This window comes from Dipodomys ordii, unplaced genomic scaffold (genome assembly GCF_000151885.1).
Source record: "Dipodomys ordii isolate 6190 unplaced genomic scaffold, Dord_2.0 Scaffold130, whole genome shotgun sequence".
Taxonomy (NCBI): Eukaryota; Metazoa; Chordata; class Mammalia; order Rodentia; family Heteromyidae; genus Dipodomys; species Dipodomys ordii.
In genome coordinates, this window is record NW_012267346.1 from 5,763,662 (window position 1) to 5,778,100 (window position 14,439).

Sequence of the window (14,439 nt, forward strand, 5' to 3'; positions counted from 1 at the left end):
AGTCTGTGAAACTCTTATCTCTATAACCACCAGAAAACTGGAAGTAGTGCTATGACTCAAAGTGGTAGAACGCTAGCCTTGAGCAAAAGAGCTCAGGGACAGTGCCCAGCCCCCAAGTTCAAGCCCACACTGACAAAAATAATTCTAACATTCAGGGCTTGGGTGTTGCTCAGTGGTAGAACATTTGCCTAGTATTGTTGTTATTGTTGTTGTTGTGTTTTTACCAGTCCTGGGGCTTGAACTCAGGGCCTGTGCACTGTCCCTGAGCTTCTTTTGCTCAAGGTTAGTGCTCTACCATTTGAGTTCTAGCTCTACTTCTGGCTTTTCCTATGGTCAATTGGAGATAGAGTGTCACAGACTTTCCTGTCCAAGCTGGCTTTGAAACGTAATTCTCAGATCTCAGTTCCTGAATAGCTAGGATTACAGGCATGAGCCTGTGCCCTTGTCTGCCTAGTACTTTTGCAGACTTTGGTTTGAGATCCAGCACCACAAAAGAATTTCATGGATTAACAAACAAATCATAAAATAGAGCCTGGCATTCAAATCACATGTAGCTCCATACCCTGAATAGCTTTGATATACCCCTGAGAAACAAACATGCCTTTAAAAACTGATCCTAGGCTGGAAATGTGGCTTAGTGGTAGAGTGATTGCTTAGCATGCATGAAGCCCTGGGTTCGATCCCTCAGTACCACATAAACAGAAAAATCCAGAAGTAGTGCTATGGGTCAAGTGGTAGAGTGCTAGCCTTGAGCAACGTAAGTTCAGGGACAGTGCCTAGGCCCTGAGTTCAATCAAGCTCCAGGACTGGTTTAAAAAAAGAGAGAGATTGAGCTCAACAACAGAGCAAGGCTCATGGCCACTCACCTGAAAGGGTTCCCAGCATGCTGCACTAGCCCAACATTATTATCCCTGGACACGTGGCTGGCCTCTGTCACTCAGCAAAGGTACAAAAGCTACCATAAAATGTCTCTTCAAGGAACTAACTATCCACTGGAGAGAGACAAAGCTAGAGATCGATGTAGTCACACAGATCCCAGAACTAGAATGTGGCTGACAAAGACTTGAGGAGAAGCTGGGATTATAAAATGGGAGGAAATGATGGGCTGGGAGGAGTGAGAGAACTCTGTGGAGGAAGAGACATTATGAACTGGCCCTTGAATGAAGCACAGTGCTGAGCAAGTATGAAAGAGAGAAAAATGAGCTTTTCAGACTGAATACAGGAGTCCTTGAGCAAGGTATGAACTGGTAATGTTGGCTTTTCCTCTCCATTGCTTCTTTTTTTCCTGTTGCTTGCTATATTAGAGTTCATCCTCCAACTCTGGCTAATATTGAAAATGAATAGACTAGCCATTCACACTTTACACCATCTCTGGAAGAAATATTTGGTACCTTTATAACCTGTGTCTGACTTATATATTTACTTACTTATTTAATTCTGTTATTTTGAAGTACTAGAGATCAAACCCAAGGCCTCATCTATGATAGGCAAGTACTATATATACTCTTAGTTATGTCATCTTTTTTTGGGGGGGGTCCTGTCATGGGGCCTGAACTCTGGGCCTGGGCACTGTCCCTCAGCTCTTCAGCTCAAGGCTAGCGCTCTACCACTTGAGCCATAGCACCACTTCCGGCTTTTTTTTTTTTTTGCTTATGTGGTGCTGAGGAATCGAACCCAGGACCTCATGCATGCAAAGCAAGTGCTCTACCACTGAGACACCTTCCCAGCCCCTGTCATCTTTTTTTGTCAGTCATTCTTGGGGCTTGAATTCAGGGCCTAGGCATTTTCCCTGAGCTTTTTCATGGAGTACTCTCCAATCTGAGCCACAGCGCCACTTCCAGTTTTCTGGTGGTTATTTGGAGATAAGAGTCTCACGGACTTTCCTGCGTAGGCTGCTTTGAACCATGCTTCTCAGATCTCAGCCTTCTGAGTAGGTAGGATTACAGGTATGACACACCTGTACTGTACCTGGCTAACTTTTTTAAAAAATAAAAGTTTTATTGATATATAACACACATATGACAATTTATTTAATGTGTACAATTGAATATAGTATAATTTTAAAAAGTTGTAGAAGCATCTGGAAGCCTGTGGTTCATTCCTAGCTACTCAGGAGGTTGAGATCTGAGGAGCGTGGTTTAAAGCCAGCCCAGGCAGGAAACTCTATGAGACTCTTATCTCCAATTAATGAACAAAAATCTGGAAATGGAGCTATGGCTCAAGTGATAGAACTCCAGCTTTGAGAGAAGAAAAGCTAAGGAATAACACCCAGGTCCTGAGTTCAAGTCCCGATATGAATGAATGAACAAACAAATGAGGAAAGGAAGAAAGGAAGGGAGAAAGGGGAAAACTTTTGTAGAAGTATGAGCACAGTGCATTCCAGAACATTTGACCATCCAAAAAGACCCTCCCCCCCTCTTTTTTTTTCTGGTCCTGGGACTTGAACTCAGGGCTTGGGCACTGTCCCTGAGCCTCTTTGTGCTCAAGACTAACATTCTACATTTGGAGCCACAGTGCCACTTCCAGCTTTTTTTGAGTAGTTTATTAAGAGATCAGAGTCTTACCAGGACTTTTCTGCCTGGGCTGGCTTTTAATCCTGACCCTCAGGTCTCAGCCTCCTGAGTAGCTAAGATTACAGGCGTGAGCCACCATTACCAGGCTCCAAAAAGCAATCTTGTATCCACTAGTAGTCATACCCCATTCTCTCCTCCCGCCAGCATCGGGTAAGTGATGTGGTTTTTGCCTATACTGTACATTTTATATACATGGAACCATAAAATATGTTATCTTTTGTGACTAGCATTCTTCCTCTTGCATAATATTTTCAAGTTTCACTCACATGGAAACATTTATCAAACCTCTCTTCCTTTATATTGCTGCATGATGAACCCCTCCCCTTGCAGACAGGCAACATTTCATTATTGCATTCATTTATTGATGGGCATTTGGATTGTTACTACTTTTCCCCTATTGTGGACAGTTCAGCCAAGTACAAACATTTGTGGGCAAGAGGATACATACTTTCATTTCTCTTGGCTAGATAAATAGAGACCTAGGAGTCCTTGTGCTGGGTCATAGGGTAACTTTGTTTAAGTTTTTAAGGAACTGCAGTACTGTTTCTACACCAGCAGTGTCCAAGTGTAGCAAGGTTTCCATTTCTTCACATCCTCTCCCATACTTGTTCAAGTACCATGTGTCATCTTGTATCATAATTAAACTGTGAAAAATATGTTCTTAGAAGAAAAAAGCCATTGGGTGAGTTAGACTTGGACTGGAACATTATGAAACCAGCTCATTTACATAGTCAGGAAGCATTAAGAGAAGACTAGATTCAGGGCGCTATAATAGGAAACAGGTTTTTCTAAGGTGTTTTCATATCCAGTCAACGATTCAGCTTTCCCTGGCAAGCTGAGGAACATCTTGAGATCTCTCAGCCCGATTCTACAGGCAGGACAAGGGCCTAGGGAATCTGGTGCTTTGTTTTACCCCTGGTGGGCAGGGGCAAGTGATGACAGCTTTGGGATTACTCGTGACTGTGACAAATTTTAAGACAAATCCAGGAGGCCAATAATTGCTGAATTTTCCAGTTCTGACTTAAGACTCTGCCTTTAGGCCACTTACTGATGACCTCTCCACAGATCCTGTTCTATGGAAGTGTCTTGTTTGGCTTGTGTAGTGTTTCACACATTCTGATTTAAGACATCTCTATATTCTTCTCCAGTCTATTGCTTCTGTGTACCTGACATGGTTCACTCTTACATTACTGGGCTCCTGAATTTGCGATTCTTCCTACTTGGGATGATGCCACAGTCATATGGTTAAAGCTCAAGCAATTATTAAGTAGACTATTATTGACATCATCAGAAGCAAGCAATCTAACATAAAATCAGCAAGGAGAAGCAGTCACTAAGCCCATAACTGTACCGCAAACGACTTGAAGAACACTAAATAAATGTAACCTACACCTACTAGGACCTTACTAAGATGAACCATTGCTGGCACAGATAGCAGAGAATCAGGTAACACGTAAGATCATGAAAATAAACACAATCTGGCCCCTGCTTCCTCTTCTATTCTGAAAACTGATTACTGTATGAGAGGACTTCCCAGATTAAATTTATGAAAAATCAATGAACTTGCTGAATACATCTCCCTAATGTAAGTTGCAAGATTTGTGAAATTCTAACACTTTAGCAATGCTGATGTGTCTATTTCTCCACCCCTCCCCCCAATCAAAAAGTTCACTTAATGCAGTATATTCCTCAAAACGATCAGCTGAGTAGAGTATGGTAGTGAATGACTGTAACCCCAGCACTTGGGAAGCTGAAACAGACTAGCCTGGCCTACATAGCAAGATAAAAGGCTTGCTGGTCAAGACCAGTTTGGGCTTCCTGATGACAGTCTCAAAACACAACAAAAAAATAAACAAAAGGAATGACAAACTGTGGACTTGGAAAAGCCAGAGATTAGAAGTAGGGCTCATGCATCCCTAGTTTTTTTTTTTTTTTGGGTCCGGTCGTGGGGCCTGAACTCTGGACCTGGGCACTGTCCCTCAGCTCTTCAGCTCAAGGCTAGTGCTCTACCACTTGAGCCACGGTGCCACTTCTGGCTTTTTCTGCTTATGTGGTGCTGAGGAATGGAACCCAGGGCCTCAGGCATGCAAGGCAAGCGCTCTACCACTGAGCCATCTTCCCAGCCCGCATCCCTAGTTTTTATCACTCGCTGGTACACCCATCCAAGAGCTGCTGAGTGCGCCCCTTGCCAATGGCTCTTCGCCCAGAGATACCGGGATGTTGCACCACTCCAGGAAAGGAGGTGCTTTGTAGCTAATGAGTAATGAGCTAACACAGGTTATAAAGCCTTGAGCTCAGGCTGAACCCAGTCTTTGTGAGCCCAGATCTGTTTTTGGTTTCTTCCCTATCCCCCTACAGGGGACACTTGAGAGCAGAATCTCCAATGCTCACCGGTACCAGAAACCCCATTTCAGGATGGTGGTCCCTAGGAAGCTGATCATGATACCTAACTTAGCTCACAATGTTCTCTTGGTAGGGAAAATAGTGATGAAGACACAGCAGATATATAGTATAAGGCATCTTAATGGCTGCAATGTAATTGCCCTGAACTGTAGCAGCATATAGTGAGTGTGATTTGACCACATTACGACTTCTACCAGGGCTGAGAATGTGGCTTAGTGGTAGAGTAGTGGCCTAGCATGCATGAAGCCCTGGGTTCAATTCCTCAGTACCACATAAACAGAAAAAGCCAGAAGTGACACTGGCTTGAGTGGTAGAGTACTAGCCTTGAGCCAAAGAAGCTCAGGGACATTGCCTAGGCCCTGAGTTCAAGCCCCAGAACTGGCCAAAAAAGACTTCTGCCATGGAAGAGTATTTCAATTCCTACCTCATCATAAAATTACTCTCTCCTGAATCAGAATGTTTAGATAGCTCCTTTACCAAAATGTGGTCAAAGCTGGGGGAGGGGCGAGGGTGCTATAACATTAAGACTAAGCCAGACACACCTGTAATCCTAACTACTCAGGAGGCTGAAATCTGAGGATCGTGGTTCAAAGCCAGCTGGGGCAGAAACTTCTGTGAGACTCTTATCTCCAATAAACCACTCAGAAAACCAGAAGTGGCATTGTGGCTCAAGTGGTAGAATGCTAGAGCTTTGAGCAAAAAAGTTAAGGGACAGCACCCAAGCCCAGAGTTCAAGCTCTACAACTGACCAAAAAAAAAAAAAAATTAAGACTAGTAATGACAAGCCTCAATTTGCCTTACGAGGAAATAGGAGATTAGGGAACTGCTATTATATCATTTTGGCCTCTATTATACATGCTACATCCTATATTTAGTCTCTCTTTCTCTATCTTTGTCTCTTTCTCTGTGTCTTGGTTGTGTGTATGTGTGTGTGTGTGTGTGTGTACCAATACTGGGGCTTGAACTCAAGGCCTGGGCAATGTTCCTTAGCTTTTTTGCTCAAGGCTGGTACTCTACCACTTGAGCCATAGCTCCACTTATGGCTTTTTTTTCCTGGTAATTAACCAATTAGGAGATAAAAGACTTGCCTTGACTTGGAACTGCAATCCTCAGAGCTTGGCTTCTAGAGTATCTAGGACTGGCATGAGCCACCAGCACCCAACCTCTCTTACAGAGGTACTTGTCATTAGATTTAGAGCCCACAGGATGATCCAAGGTCAATCTTGTTTCAAGATCCTTAATACATCACATTTGCAAAGACTTTTCTCAAATAAAGTCACATTCATGTGTTCTGGGAATTTGGTGGGAACTTCTGGTGGGACACTTTTAGGTTCACTAGTATGGGGGGGGAGGGGAAAGGGAAGGAGAGAGTACTCTACCATTTGACACAAGCCTCCAGTCCTGCTTTTTGCTGCTTAATTGGGGAAAGAATCTCTTGGACTTCTCTGCTGGGGCTAAATTCTGTTAGAAATGGCTTGGATGTTAGAATGTCAGATAGAAATAAGGAAGCCATCTTAAGATGTTTGCTTCTGCAGAAGCTGTGCCATCAACCAAAAATCTGGCTAGCCAAGTACACAAAGCAGGCAGGCTTGTTCCCCTGTTTATCCCTAAAAAACAGGCCCTGCCCTTCTGCCCTAATTGGCCAAGGTCAGATTCACAATCTTCTGGGTTAGTTTAAAGAGGCTAAGATATATTTACATTTACAATAAATAAAACTGAGATAAAAATTTGAAAAATTAAAAGACTGAGATAAGACTAACTGTACACAAGCAATCTCAGAAAAAATCTAGGATGTGTCTTAATTCTCTCTTAGAACAAGCAGTTAAGACAAAACCTTATATTTCAAAAAATCTTCTGGGGCTAGGAAGATGGCTTAGTGATAGAGTGCTTGCCTAGCATGCATGAAGCCCTGGGTTCAATTCCTCAGTACCACAAACACAGAAAAAGCTGGAAGTAGTGCTATGGCTCAAGTGGTAGAGTGCTAGCCTTGAGCAAAAGAAGCCAGAAACAGTACCCAGGGACCCTGAGTTCAAGCCCCAGGCAAAACAAAACACACACACACACACACACACACACACACACACACACACACACACACACACACACCCTTCTTGATGCCAAAGCATTTCCTCTTCTCCTTTCTGTACTTGCTGATATTGTCTTAGCAGAATAATCCAATAATGGCTAAGCCACTAGGCCAAATCAGGAACTTGTAAACAAACCACTTTGAGAGAAAAGACAGCTTTTCTCACACTTTGAACTGAGATTCCCCCAGATCTCAGCCTCCTGAGTAGCTCGGATTAAAAGCATGAACTATTGTTGTTTAACTTTCACGGTATTTTTTTTGTCTCTATGAGAACACTTAGCATATTCTTCCCCAAAAATTCTTGATGGCAAAGTTGCTAAGTTCTTTCAACAAATAATGTTTCTAGGAGCTGGGACCACAGCTTAGTGGTAGAGCACCTACTTAAAACAGGAGTGGTTCAATCCTCACCCTAGCACCAAGAACAAACACAAAAACCCTATATGCTGTTTAGCACTATGCATTGCATCCATGGAATAGGATCAACTTCTCAACATTTTGGTCTAAAGAAAATGGCTGCAGGTTGTCAGTGGCCCATGCCTGTACTTCTAGCTTCCCAGAAGGCTGAGATCTAAGGATTGCAGTTTGAAGCTAGCACAGGGGATAAAAAATGTTTGACAAACTCGATCTCCAACTAACCACCAAAACACCAGGCTGAAGGTGTAATGTAAGTGGTAAAGCATTAGCTTTGAACAAAAAAGCCAAAAGCCAAGCAAGTGCAGGAGGTCCTAGTTCAAGCCCTTGTATCAGCACAAAGAGAAAGAGAAGAGAGAGAGAGATAGACACACAGAGAGACAGAGAGGTGAAGAGAATGGCTTATATGGACGTAGGCATGTTATAGCTCCAGGATACCTGCACCTGGGTAACAACAGTAAGCCACAGTATGACAATATATAAATTTTGGAAACATAAACCTAGATACTGTGGTTCAAACCTGTAATCCTAGCTAATTGGAAGGTAGAGATGGTAGATGAACGTTTGAGGTTAGCCTAGGCATAGAGATTCACGAGATTCCATCTAGCACAATGGCTCAGTGCTGTGGCACAAGGCTGTTATCCCAGATTTGGTGGAAGCATAGCAGCATGTGCGTTATCCCCAGCAATGTGGGGAAACAGAAATGAGGAGATCACAGACCAGGTATCAAGTGAGACCCTACCTAGAAAAAGACCAACATATAAAAAGGGAACTGCAGGTATGATTTAAGTCGCAGAATACTTGCGTGGCAAGCACAAGGCCCTGAGTTATACTAACATTTAATGAATTAAAAAAACAAAAAATCTCATGGGTGCATTACATGGCTCAGTTGAAGTGGAGATGCTCTTGGGCCCATGTTATCACCAGCTGTGTATAAATCCTTGTGTGATCTGCTGAGTGTTTCTTTACCTTTAATTTTGTAATGTTGGGCAATGAGAAACAAAAATGAAGCATCCACAGAATAGTGTTGAACTCTCTGCGCTCTGAGCAAGCATGTTTGTTCCTCAGCAAGGACTGTACTTCTCCTTGACCCAAAGTTCAACCATTTTCTCTTCTCCCCCATCCCCCTGCCCATACTTTTTTTTTAGGGGGGTCCAGTAGTGGGGCCTGAACTCTGGGCCTGGGCGCTGTCCCTCAGCTCTTCAGCTCAAGGCTAGTGCTCTACCACTTGAGCCACATTGCCACTTCCAGCTTTTTTCTTTTTGCTTATGTGGTGCTGAGGAATCGAACCCAGGGTCTCAAGCATGCAAGGCAAGCACTCTACCACTGAGCCACCTTCCCAGCCCCCGCCCCGCCCCCCCCATACTTTCTATTCTTGTCTTTTACTTTTGTTTTCTCCAGCTCCTCCCTCCTACCATGCCTTCAGCTGCCCCATTCAATATCGCATCCAGTGAACACAGGCATTTCTGAGTCCTATAGGGTGGTATTGCTTGAGGCTCAGAGAACTTCTGTTATCAGCCTGCCATTCCATGATTCCATCAGAAAGCATGTGAGTTTTATCAAATGAAAGAAGAACTGAAGTGGGTTAGCAAAAGGAAAAAAAAACTGTGAGGAAAATCTGGAGGAGAGTGAGATTCTATTAACTTGTCAAATAAATGTTAATGCAGGTGATTGCAGCCCAAACTACAGTTTTTGTTCAAATCCATCTAATGTTCTAGATGAAAGTGATGCACATATTTTTTCCCCTAAATTTAATTTTGGGGTGTTCATACAGATTTTATTTCATGGACACTGAGTCACAATCATTTTTTTTCCTGACATGTTTAGGAAGTACTGCATTTGAATTATAGCCTCCCTGCCCGCTGGACCCTGAACCCTGAATCCCAGGAACAATGTCTTTTGGTTTATGGCAAGAGCCAATACCACCTTTGTGATCTGTCCCAGAAAGGATACAAATTTGCAAGCAGAGTTCCCCTCTTTCATTAGACCTTTGTCAACCTGTCCTGGCTTTTTTTTTTTTTTTTGGTTGGTCGTGGGGCTTGAACTCTGGGCTTGGGTGCTGTCCCTATGCTCTTCAGCTCAAGGCGAGCACTCTACAGCTTGAACCACTTCTGGTTTTCTAGTAGTTTATTGGAGATAAGAGTCGCACGGGCTGACTTTGAACCGCAATTCTCAGATCTCAGCCTCCTCCTCAGTAGCTAGGATTACAGGCATGAGCCACTGGCGCCGGGCTTGGCATTTTTTTTTTTTAAGCATAAGTTTCCATACAGCAGCAACAGATTCTCAGTCCCTGCAATTCAAGATGTGGTCTATGGACCCACAGCAGTAGCAACATCTGCAATCCTGCTGAGAACCTCATATGAATTTCCATGTGAAAGAGATACTGAATAAATGCTCACTGGAGACTCATCCCAGTTTGGACCCCTTACTATTGTAGATTCTTAGCTATGTTCAGTCATTTCCTAGATCTATTTTAACTTGCAGAAATATCTGGATCCAGCTCAGTGGGGCACAAGGCTATCCAGAATATATGTACAGCACACATTGTGGGTAACAAACTGAACTTGTAGACTCCAGCAATGTCATTACTGGTGAATTTTATTACTACTAAGTACTTTTGTTTAGTGTTGAGAATGGCTTGTATGGGCTGTTGATGTCATGATCCTGAACAGGAATCACAAACTATATCCTGTGGTGGCCTAATCTTCCTATTTTTGTAAATAAAGTTTGATAGACATATAGATGCACGCATTTGTTTACTTTGGCCACTTTTTTTTTTTTTAATCATGGGACTTGAGCTCTGGGCCTGGGCATTGTCCCTCAGCTCTTCAGATCAAGGAGATCACACTTGAGTCACAGTACCACTTCCAGTTTTTTGGTGGTTAATTGGAGAGAAGAGTCTCACAGATTTTTCCTGCCCAGGCTGGCTTTGAACTGTAATCCTCAGATCTCAGCCTCCTGAGAGGCTATACTTTGGCTATTTTTAAAAATCGATCATGGCAAAGTTAAGTCATTGCAACAGGTACCATATGGCCCACAGAGCCTAACATATTTACTTACTGATTCATTATAGGAAAAGTTTGCCAACCACTGGCTATGTTGGACATGACAAGTACAGTCCATTGCAGTCACCCACAGGAACTTGTAACAACTTTGGAAGATGGCCTTCAAATGTCTGTTTACCCATCTTCTAGAGTAAATGGCTTTGTGTGACTCTTCACCTTAAATGAGAGCTGGACCTGAGATTTACTTCTAACAAACAGATAATAGCAAAAGTGATGGAATGTCACTTCTGTGGTCAGATGACAAAGACAAATGATTTTTACCCTGCCCCTCTTGTCTCTTTAGCTTGCACACTTTGGTGGGACCCGGGTGCTATATTGGAGAGGCCCATGCAGCAAAGCACTGAGGGCCCCTTCTAACCAACTGTTAGGAAGGAACAGAGGCCCTTAAGCCTAAAACTCCTCAAGGAATGGAATCCTAATAACCACATCTGTGAGCTTGGGAGTAAACCCTTCCCCAGAGGTGACTACAGCCCCAGCTGACACCTGGAACACCCAAGGGAAGCCCACAGAGGACTCAGGGAAGGTGTGCCAGATTTCCTGCTCCACAAAGACAATGATCAAGTATTTTAGGTCACTAAGATTTTGGGTTGTTATAAGCAACTGATAACTAATACCAATCTATACTTAAACCTTGGCACATATTACCATAACATTTTCCACAGCCTAGAAGGATATTGCCATGGTTATATATTAAAACAAGCTGATCAATACCTGAACCTCTTTTGTAGTAGAGAAAATTCTCTATTGTGGGCATCAGTGAGCCTTTCCCACAGGGGAATATGTTATAAACTTTTTCATGTGAGGCCAGGTATGAAAAAGGATCAAACGTAAGGTTCTTTAGAGGCATGAGATTGCTCATTGTGAGTAGGATTGTTCTGGAAACTTCCTGCTCTATGGCTACCCTTGAAGATAGCAATAATTTAGCATCTCTGAATCTCAACCATTGCATAAGACAACAATCTTAATTCCTTCGTAGTTCCTGACATGGACACATAAGGTAGGGTTGGTTAACTTTGAAACATGAGTGTGTGGTGTGAAAACTGGGGTGGAATTTTGAGGCATAATTTCTGGTAGGGTCTGGGCATGCCCCTCCTTTGGCCTTTGTCTGTTTTTATATCTTGCTGGTCAATTCTGAGAACCCTTCAATCTTTCCAGCAGGGTTTTTCTCTTCTTAAGTCAGCCAGATTTTGCTCCTATTGTTTACGACAGAAAAATCCAGCAAAAGCTAATGAATAGCAATGCTATAGCAATGCATGAAAAAGATAGAAATCCCAGATTCAACAAGAGTGTAGGTAGGTTTATGGCTAATGGATTTTTATATCTATGTATATTTCACAATAAAAATTTATTTTTAATTATACATTTCAATGGCCCATCATAGAAACATTTTATGACCTTTCTTCATGTCTTTTTGGTAATGATTTGGGCAGTGCTATAATTATTGTATAGCCTTTTTCTCATTTAGTACATCAGAGTCATTTTTCCCATGTCTTTAAAAACCACATTTTTAAAAGGCTATAAAATGTTTCAGTCTGTGCTCAATCAAGAAGCCTGGATAGCGTGGGTCTGAAACCGGGACTGAGATCTATAGACTAAATCAAAAGGAAGGGGTGCCTTTCTCTAATTGGTTAGCTTTCTTTTGGCAATTTTACTGCCAGAGGGCATGCCTTAAAAAAAATCCATAAATAGGCTGTATATTCGCTGGAATCCCTAATCCCATTAAGTGGGTATAGGATAATTTCTTCAGCCAATCCTTTTGAGTTGGGCATTTAATTTCCTTCCTTTCCTTATGGGCTCAAGTCCATAATCCTAGCTACTCAGCAGCCTGAGATCTGAGGATCACAGTTCAAAGCCAGTCCAGGTAGAAAAGTCCCTGTTTAACTCTTACCCCTCTAATTAACCACTCAAAAACAGGAAGTAGAGCTGTGGCTCAAAACGATAGAGCTTAGGGACAGTGACCAGGGCCTGAGCTCCACAACTGACAAAATAAATTTAAAAAATTCCTTCCACATTTCTTTTGAACAAGAATAAATACTTGTTGCTGAACATTTTTAGGCCTAAAACACTTCCACATTTGTTTTTTTTTTTGGGGGGGGTTGATTTTTACGTTTTGATTAATGAAGTCAAAGGGCATGAATAGCTTTGTGTCTCTTTATAAACATCACCAAGTATGTGACTTTTCCAAAATGACATTATCACTGTTGGCTACTTCCTTTGGTATGAGAAAGTGCTTATTTAAAGCTGTCCTCCCCTGCAAGAGATATTAACTTCTTGAAGTTGCTTCTTTGGAAGACAACCAGTCCCTCCCTATTCTCTAAAGGTTCTTAGGATTTGCAAACCATTCTAGAGGTTTTTAGGCACACTGACAGGAAAACAACAACAAAAAAGATGTATTACACTTTTTTTTTTTTTGGTCAGTCCTGGGCCTGGGTGCTGTCCTTGAGCAATTTTTGCTCAAGGCTAGCATTCTCCCACTTTGAATCACAGTGCCATTTCTGTTTTTGGGGGTGGTTAATTGGAAATAAAGAGTCTCATGGACTTTGTTGCCTGTGCTGGGTTCGAACCACGGTTCTCAGATCTCAGCCTCTCAGGATTACAGGCTTGAGCCCCTGGCACCCAAGTTTACACTTTCATAGGTAAAATCGTGATGACTATTTCAAGACAGTTTGCTGAGACTTAAAACCCATTTGTTGTACATCTCAACAGAGCTTGGCTTTTGTGGAACTCAGTTATGGCAATACAAAGGAAAATTTTAGAACAATTTAAATACAAAATGACATCCTGTGACTTAACAACAAAACGCATCGAACATTAACATTGTTGGATATCTTAAAGAACAACTGGAGACTCATTGAATGAGACACGAGTGACACTTTTAGCTTTGTCCAGGAATTGAGGGCCTTCCAATGAGTCGCTATTTACCTATACTTTTCAAAACAAAGTCAATAATTTTCTTCTCAGAAAAACATCCTTGGCTCCTTGACCAAACAGTTACTGCCCTTACCTATGGTAGCACACTAACATTGCAGAACCTTTACCGTGTAACTCCCGTGTGCAAATCCTGATTTCGCCAGCTAGGGAAAGGGTAGACAAAGGGAAATCATGTAAACAAAGTCGTGATGCTGTGTGGGGTCAGAGAGCAAAATTCAGCCACTTGCGCCAAATGGGTTGACCGAGCACTCTACTGGGAATTGCAAAGCGGGGAGTCCTATTTTCGGCTCTGCTGACCTCAGGAAATATTTTCCTTGTTATTTTTCTCCTTTTTTTTTTTCTTTTTGTAAAGGGCATCTTTCTCTGCTACCCAACAAAGAAGCCCGTTATGAGAATTAATGAGCCTGGAAAACGCTTTGACGTCTCCGCAAGGCCTTCCCGAACACACTCAGCTTCCCGGCCCGTGGGCACTGGTGTCCCCGGTGTGACTCGAACTCGCCAGTTTAAGTTCACTCTGCGCCCTCGCGAAACTAAGGAACGAAATGGTGTCCGCTCCAAGCGGGGGGACTTCGCCTTCAGACGTGGTTTCCGCCGCCCCGATGGGCCCACGCTCCGGTCATGAACGACGGCGATGGAGGAGGGGAATAAAAAAAAAAAAGCAGGACGTGGCCAACGGGAACGGAGGAGCGGGCCGGGCGCGGGCGGCGGAGCCCGGGCGCACTCCCCCCCCACCCCCGGGGGCACGGCTCGCAGCGGCCCAGCGGGGATCGATTACTCTCGCCTGGGCGACCCGCGGCGCCCGGGCCCCGAGCAGCCCCGGGCAGGGAGGGAGGCGGGGCCACAACAACAAAAAGAAGGGGAGTGGGCGGAGTCACGGCGGCGACGGCGCTGGCGGCGGCGGCGGCGGGCGGGAGGAGTCCCTATGCTCTTCAGCTCAAGGCTAGTGCTCTACCACTTGAGCCACAGTGCC

The 14,439-nt window shown here is 43.4% G+C and overlaps 1 protein-coding gene across 1 annotated transcript in view; it reads left to right on the forward strand.

Moving 5' to 3' along the window:
- The first annotated feature begins 14,100 nt into the window (after positions 1-14,100).
- The window catches only part of Ranbp9 (RAN binding protein 9), an 83,460-nt gene continuing 83,121 nt past the window's right edge, over positions 14,101-14,439 (forward strand). The window contains exon 1 of the mRNA XM_013030421.1: positions 14,101-14,289. Coding sequence (XP_012885875.1) covers positions 14,101-14,289 — 189 coding nt within the window. The remainder of the gene's footprint in view (positions 14,290-14,439) is intronic.